The 8,257-nt window shown below is 47.1% G+C and overlaps 1 protein-coding gene across 1 annotated transcript in view; it reads left to right on the plus strand.

Annotated features, from left to right (window-relative positions):
• Nucleotides 1–1,205: 1,205 nt before the first annotated feature.
• The window catches only part of SLC37A3 (solute carrier family 37 member 3), a 54,873-nt gene continuing 47,821 nt past the window's right edge, over nt 1,206–8,257 (plus strand). The window contains exons 1-2 of the mRNA XM_003791570.3: nt 1,206–1,266; nt 6,730–6,877. Coding sequence (XP_003791618.1) covers nt 6,789–6,877 — 89 coding nt within the window. The 5' untranslated portion in view covers nt 1,206–1,266; nt 6,730–6,788. The remainder of the gene's footprint in view (nt 1,267–6,729; nt 6,878–8,257) is intronic.

An 8,257-nucleotide genomic window follows, 5' to 3' on the forward strand; every position in this document is an offset into this window, starting at 1 on the left:
GCCTCCCAAGTAGCTGGGACCACAGGCCCCCCGCCACAACGCCCAGCTATTTTTTGGTTGCAGCCGTCATTGTTGTTCGGCAGGCCTGGGCTGGATTGGAACCTGCAAGCTCGGGCGTATGTGGCTGGCGCTTGTGCCACAGGTGCGGCGGTGCAGAGCCTCATAACATAACATATTTTTAATAATACAAGTGGTATATTTGGCTCTTTTAGTTTTGCTCACCCTGTTACAGAAAGCTCAGTCCTTGTCCCCAAGGCTGAATCAATGAGAATGAAGAATGAGGACAAGTAACTGAGGAAAAAGGAAAGAGTTTATTAATTTGCTGGCAAATGAGAAGGAAGCTAGACTATCTCTCTAAGACTACCATCCTGCCTTTCTGCAGAAAAATAGGCCTTTTTATTGTTTTATTTTTATTCTTTATTTTTGAGACAGAGTCTCACTCTGCTGCCCAGGCCAAAATGTCTTGGCATCAAGCTACCTCACAGCAACCTCAACCTCCTGGGCTCCTGCAATCCTGGTCCGATGGCCTCAGGTTGCTGAGTAGCTGGGCCTACAGACTCCCGCTACAATGCCAGACTATTTTTTCTATTTTTAGTAAAGACATTCTTGCTCTTGCTAAGGCTGGTCTGGAACTCCTGAGCTGAAGTAATTCTGCCTCCTTGGCCTCTTGGAGTGCTAGTATTACAGGTGTGCAGGAGATTTAAAAAAAAATTATATTTCTCCAACAGTTGAAAAAGAGACCAGACCCTTCTTCAGAGACGCGTGTTGTAAGGTATTTCAAGTTTTCCTTGAGGCCGCGATGATTGATACTAGCAGACTAATTAATGGCCCTGCCTGCGTGGGCAACTGCATTTCATAAAACAAAACTCTAAAGTTTAGGCAGGTCAGTAGCCTGCTACTTTGTATAAAAACAAAGAAAGAAATAGCGCTTTTTTTGAAAAAAAAAAAAAACTGTATACACCGTGCTCCCTAAATTCTACCTTCTCTCTCCCTGGCTGCCCTCCCGGCTGTCATTGCCCCGGGCTCCTCGGAGCAGCCGGGCTCCCAGCCCCGCCTCCACCGCGCACAGGTGGGACTCCTCGTTCGGACTACAGCTCCCGGCGTGCCCCGGGCGGGCGGTCACGTGAGCGTCCGGAAACCCTGGCCGCCGGGTACGGGCTGAGGTGGCTGCGGGGCGGGCGCAGCAGAGCCCAGCGGACCTGAGACCCTGGCGGACCTGAGGAGCACAGCGGCTGGCGGGAGCGCGGCGACTGCTGCGGGTCTCAGGTGCGCGAGCCGCGGCGAGTGGGCCGGAGCCGGCTGGGGACAGGGGGCGTGTCCGAGGGGCGCTGGGGCGATGCCCAGATACAGGCAGCGGCCACGGGCGGGGTCAGCCAGCTGCTCGCTCCCCTCTGCTCAGCGCCCCGGGCTTGGGCTCCTGGGCCGGGTCGGCTGGGACTGCTTCGGGAAGAGGACAGGAGGAGGGGACGGGCCCTCCTGGAGACCCAGCGGCCCGGCCCGAGCTCACGCGGCGGCAGGGTCTTTGTGCCCCTCGCCCGCGCAGCCCGCCCGCCGGCCCGGAGTCTGGGACAATTTGACTTAACAGTAGTAAGGCTTACCGTGTAGAACAGGTGAAGGGATGCTTTCACCGGGGACGCTCTTTGGAAAAGGGGTACAGAGGTTCAAAAGGGAGAAGGGTCTTACTGGACTAACAGGTTTTGTATTTTGGTAACTACCATGATATCAAACAGGTCAAATGACTTGTTTCCTCACTGTTATTTGCAGCGTATGCTCTGTTTATTTTGAGTTTTGGCAGGGAATAATGGGAATAAGCTCGGGTTTTTTGAGTTTTCTGAAATATAAGATTGTAGGCGTTTACTGAAATGTGTATAAGGACAATAGTTCCCGGGGTGAGCAATCTCTGACTCTTCATTGCTGTTATTGTCCACTGCTTTATTTCTGCCTTCACACAAATAGTTGAAGGGAATATCCACAATACCTTGGTGCTTTTGTTCTTTCCTGTAAATTAGGCTCTGTACTACCAGCTCCATGTAAATTACCTCATTGGTCCTTAACGGAGGAAATTGAGGCCCAGAAGTTAATAAAATGGAGTGTCTTGCATTCCAACTTGAACTTTGATGCCTCTTTGGGATCCACACCTGGCTTGTTGCATGAATGACACTGTTCTTCATTCATTCTTCTTCTTCTTCTTTTTGCAGTTTTTGACTGAGGCTGGGTTTGAACCTGCCACCTCTGGCATATGGGGCCTGTGCTTTACTCCTTTGAGCCACAGGAGCCGCCCTTCTTCTTCTTTTTTTTTTGAGACAGAGTCTCACTTTGTCGCCCTGGGTAGAGTGCCATGGCATCATAGTTCACAGCAACCTCAAACTCCTGGGATCAAGCTGTCCTCTTGCCTCAACCTCCTGGGCCTGCCAGAATACCTGGCTGTTCTGGTCTTGCTGTTGTTCAGGCTGCTCTCAAACTCATGAGCTCAAGCAGTCCCTCGCCTTGGCCTCCCAGAGTGCTAGGATTACAGGTTTGAGCCATTGTACCTGGCCTTTTCTTTTATTAACTTTCAGTGTATGAATAAGGTAGAAAAATCAAAAGACGTGGGAATCTCCTTTCCCTGTTCTGAATTCACCCTGTTCCCCATACCAGTTTCTTTCATATCCTTTGTACTTCTGCAGTACAATCTGCCAGTCAGATTTCCCCCCTCCCCCCCACAAGCACAGGACACACACTGTTTATTATGCATTTTTCTTTTTTCATTTGTCAGAGGGTTGAGGTCCATCCGTATCAACACAGAGTGGCCACGATCTTCTGAACATGTACACAGTCTTCTAAGACATGAACAAATACTGATGTTTAACTGATCCTGTCACGTGCAGCTGGGTGGTTCCCAATCCTTTGCCAGGCCACACAGTCAAGAGCTCACCTGGCACCTTTCTACTTTGCTTACGCACCTCCAAACCTCCCACCAGTCTTCCACGCTCACCACTACCTACCTCCCCACACTTGGTCCCCTCCCTGTCCCTGAGCCCACCAAGCCGTTTCTCACTTGGGGCCTTTGTGTTTGCTGTTTCAGGGGAGAAATGCTTTTTCCTGTTTCTTTGCAAATGGCTTGCTTCTTCCCTTTCTTAGCTTGTCACTGAAAAGTCATCCTCTGGAGTGGCCCGTCCTGATCACCTTATCTAAAATGTCTCCCTTATCCCTGTTTCTTTACTTCAGAGCATTTCTCTCAATCTAATTGTCTGCTTTCATTGTTTACTTGTTTATACCTATGTTTGTCCATAAAAGCGGAGGCTGTCTCTATCCTAAGTTCATAACTATATCCCCAGGGACCTAGTCTGCTATTTAGAAGGTCCTGGCAAAGAGTATCTATTTTTATCTGAGTCTTGGGAAGTCAGCAGAGGGTTTTAGCAGGGGCTGATTTATGTTTGAAGATGCATTTCTGGCTGGTATGTGGAGTTGGGTGGGGATGGATATGAAATGGTGAAACCTGCTGGTGGCTGCTGGAGTAGACAGATTGGAGATGCTGGTGGTTTATCTTAGCCTGGGGGCAAGTAGAGGGAGAGAGAGGAGGGTGGATTTGGATTATATCTTAGAGGTGAATAAGACTGGACTTGGTGATGGGTTGCTTGTGGAAACTGAAGAAAATGAATGAAGGATATCCCCTAGTTACAGTGGCAGCTTAGGTGTGATGGCAGTACCCTTTACTGAAGTGGGGAATGCCACAGGGAGGGATAGAGTTGATGGGGGAAATGAACTGTTCTGTTTTTTTTTTTTTTTTTTTTTTGAGACAGAGCCTCAAGCTGTCCCCCTTGGTAGAGTGCTATGGCATCACAGCTCACAGCAAACTCCAACTCCTGGGCTCAAGCGAGTCTCCTGCCTCAGCCTCCCAAGTAGCTGAAACCACAGGCACCTGCCACAACACCTGGCTATTTTTTGGTTGCAGCCGTCGTTGTTGTTTGTCGGGTCCAATTCGAACCCGCCACCTTAGGTATATGTGGCTAGTGCTTTAGCCACTTGAGCCACAGGCGCCGAGCCAACTATCCTGTTTTAAATCCGTGAAGGGATGTCAGGTGATTAATTAGAACCTAAAGGGTCTGAGTTAGAGCCATGATTCTGGGAGTTGTTGGCATAAAGGCATGATACTAGATGAAGGAGGGCAAGTTGTAAGAAGTTTAAAAAGAGAACTGTGTGGCTCAAGCAGCTAAGGCGCCAGCCACATACAGCTGGTGGGTTCGAATCCTGCTTGGGCCCACCAAACAATGATGACTGCTGCAACCAAAAAAATAGCCGGGCATTCTGGTGGGCTCCTGTAGTCCAGTTACCTGGGAGGTGGAGGCAGTAGAATTGCATGAGCCTAGGAGTTGGAGGTTGCTATGAGCTGTGATGCCATGGCACTCTACTCAGGGTGACAGCTTGAGGCTCTGTCTCAAAAAAATATATATATATAGCCGGGCGTTGTAGTGGGCTCCTGTAGTCCCAGTTACCTGGGAGGTGGAGGCAGGAGAATTGCTTGAGCCCAGGAGTTGGAGGTTGCTGTGAGCTGTGATGCCATGGCACCCTACCCAGGGGGACAGCTTGAGGCTCTGTCTCAAAAATAAAAAAACCGGAACTGCGAAGTAGGTGTCTCAGAGGTTGAGAAAGCAAAATTATTAGGAAAGTGTAGGCTTCTTGGCGGTGTTGTGTGCCCTCTGAGGTTTGTGGTTTTGAATCTAAAATGTGTAATCAGCCTGCTTGAGTGATTTTACTCGGGCAAAACTCAGCCACTTGGGTGCAGGGAATGAGGACAGTTTATTTACATTTTGTGAGTGGAATTTTATAGTCTTCCTCTGCTCATAATTTTGTTAACATTTTTCAGGAAGAAAATGAAATTAGCTACATTCTACTGATTTGGAATTAATCCTGGGTGATCAATGGCTAAAATAATTATCTTTTATTTACTTTTTAGAGATAGCATCTTACTCTGTCACCCAGGCTAGAATATAATGACTCTATCATAGCTCACTGTAACTTTGAGCTATGCTCTCAGGAGTTTGAAGTTACAGTGAGCTATGATAGAGCCTCAGCTTCCCTACTAGCTAGGACTATAGACAGGTGCTGCTATGCCTGGCTAAGTTTTCTTATTTATTTATTTATTTTTGAGACAGAATTTTAGTATGTCACCCTCGGCAGAGTACTGTGGTGTCTCAGCTCACAGCAACCGCAAACTCTTGGGCTTAAGCGATTATCTTGCCTCAGCCTCCAGAGTAGCTGGGACTACAGATGCCCGCCACAATGCCCAGCTATTTTTTGGTTTGCAGTTGTCATTGTTGTCTAGCAGGCCTGGGCTGTGCTCAAACCTGCCAGCCCAGGTATATATGAGTGTCTCTACTCACTGAGCTACAGGTGCTGAGCCAGTTTTCTTATGTTTTGTAGAGATGGGGTCTTGCTATGTTACCTAGGCTGGTTCTCAGACTCAAGTGATTATGCTGCCTCAGCCTCCTAAAGTCCTGGGATTATAGACAGGTGCTATCACCTCTGGCCTGGAATTTTTATTTCTTATGTTTAATACTCGTTTTATTCTTCTGAGTTGTCTATTCATTTCCTCTACTCATTTTTGGGTGAAAATTAGTGATTTTCTTATCAGTTTGTATAAGAGTCCTTTCCTTTCCTTTTCCTTTCCTGTTTCCTTTTCCCTTTCCTTTCTTTTCCCTTTCCCTCTCTCTCTTTTTCTCTGTCTTTCTCTCTTTCTCTCTTTCTTTCTAGAATCTCACTTCGTCACCCTAGGTAGAGTGCCATGGCATTACATAGCTCATAGCAGCCTCAAACTCTTGGGTTCAAGCTATTCTCTTGCCTTAGCCTCCTGAGTAGCTGGGACTATAGGCACCTACCACAATGCCCGACTATTTTTAGAGATGGAGTCTTGCGCTTGCTCAGGCTGGTCTCTAACCCGTGAGCTCAGGCAATCCACCCACCTCAGTCTCCCAGAGTGCTAGGATTACAGGTGTGAGCCACCATACCCCAGCCCTAAGAGTTCTTTCTATTAGGATATAATCTTCTGGCGTGGCACCTGTGGTTCAAAGGAGTAGAGCGCCAGCCCCATATGCCGGAGGTGGCGGGTTCAAACCCAGCCCCGGCCAAAAACTGAAAAAAAATGGATATAATCTTTTGTCAAGGTTTTTGCTTCTTTCTTTTCTTTTTTTTTTTTTGAATAGCTATAAAATATCTTTAATCCACTTTTCTGGTGTCGAATAACCTATGAGTTTTATTTATTTATTTTTTGAGACAGAGTTTCAAGCTCTTGCCCTGGGTAGAGTGCTGTGGTGTTACAGCTCACAGTAACCTCCAACTCTCAGGCTTAAGCGATTCTCCTGCCTCAGCCTCCTAAGTAGCTGGGAGTATAGGTGTCTGCCACAGTGCCCGGCTATTTTTTTTTTTTTTTGGTTATAGTTGTCGTTGTCTGGCAGCCCAGTCTGGATTGGAACCCATCGGCTCTGGTGTACGTGGCTGGTGCCCTAGCTGCTGAGCTATAGGCGCTGAGTCAACCTATGATTTTTTTTTTTTTGGCCGAGGCCTGGTTTGAACCCACCACCTCTGGTATATGGGGCCAGCTCCCTACTCCTTTGAGCCACAGGCGCTTCCCAACCTGTGAGTTTTTTAATCCCCCAAAGGCCTGATTATATCCTGACTGGTCTAATTACTTCAGTTTTTGAATAGTCTGCCTATTTTGAATAATGTTAATAATGTGTTTTATCTTTCCAGAAAGAAGAAATGATGTAAATCATTCACTATCCACTTTACAGCTAAAAGTGAGGAAGAACATGGCCTGGCCACGTATTTTCCAGAGAGGAACTCTGCTTCCCCGGTTTAGCCATCATCATGTTGTTGTGTTCCTGCTCACCTTCTTCAGGTAAGCAGGTTCCCGTGAGAGCGATTTGCATTGTAAGTGTCCAGTGCACTGATGGGCATAGGCTTATAATGAAATAGACTGGTTGTTCCTTCTGTTGTACTTTTGCTTAGCCCTACTACAGTAGTTTTCAAGGGCTGTTTTGCCCTCAGGGGACAGTTGGCAGTGTCTGGAGATACTTTTGATGTTGTGGGTAGAAACCAGCAATGCTGTTAAATTTTATCTTACCATGCACAGCCCCCACAACAAAGAATCTTTTGGTCTAACCAAGGGAGGTGGCTCATACCTATTATCCTAGCACTTGGCAGACTGAGGCAGGTGGATTGCCTGAGCTCATGAGTTCAAGACCAACTTGAGCAAGCATAAGACCCCGTCTCTAAAAATAGCCAGGCATTGTGGTGGGTGCCTGTAGTCTCAGCTATTCAGGAGACTAGGGCAAGAGAATAGTTTGAGCTCAAGAGTTTGAGGTTGCTATGAGCCACATGATGCCATAGCACTCTACTTTGGTCCAAAATGTCAATAGTGTAGAGGTTGAGAAGCCCTGATCTAGTATAAAGTCCTCTATTTGATAAAACCAGAGGCTTGAGAACAATAGATATGAACATTCAGGGAATGCCCAGTGCCTCCTAGAGCAATAAAAGTTTTAAGAGGGAATTGTAAGGAACTTTTTTTTTTTTTTTTTTTTTTTTTTTGAGACAGAGTCACACTATGAGGCCCTCACTATGAGGCCCTGTGGTGTCAAAGCTCACAGCAACCTCAAACTCTTAGGCTTATGTGATTCTCCTGCCTCAGCCTCCCAAGTAACTGGGACTACAGTTGCCTGCCAAAATGCCTGGCTATTTTTGTGGTTGTTGCTCTTGTCACTGTTGTTTAGCTGACTGGGGCCAGGTTTGAACCTGCCAACCTTGATGCATGTGGCCAGTGCCATAACCACTATGCTACGGGCATCAGGCCGGAAGGAACTTTGTTAACTCCTCTGAGATCCCTGAGTGTTACTAGATCTTGCTTGACTAGTCAAGATGACTGAAAAAATCATCCATGTTTGTGATTCTGTAGTCAAAAGTGTAATCTTTAGTAACATAAATATATCAGGCCATTGGGAGTATTGTATAAACTCTGTTAGTCAACTATTCTGATATTTCTGCTGGGTAGATTTTATTTTATTTTATTTTGAGACAGAGTCTCAAGTTGTCACCCTAGGTAGAGTGCTATGGCATCACCACTCACAGCAACCTTCAACTCCTGGGCTTAACCAATTCTCTTGCCTCAGCCTCCCAAGTAGCTGGAACCACAGGCGCCGGCTGCAATGCCCAGCTACTTTTTGGTTGCAGCCATCATTGTTGTTTGGCAGGCCTGGGCTGGATTCGAACCTGCCAGCTCAGT

This window comes from Otolemur garnettii, unplaced genomic scaffold (genome assembly GCF_000181295.1).
Source record: "Otolemur garnettii isolate 467f Iridium unplaced genomic scaffold, OtoGar3 scaffold00049, whole genome shotgun sequence".
Taxonomy (NCBI): domain Eukaryota; kingdom Metazoa; phylum Chordata; class Mammalia; order Primates; family Galagidae; genus Otolemur; species Otolemur garnettii.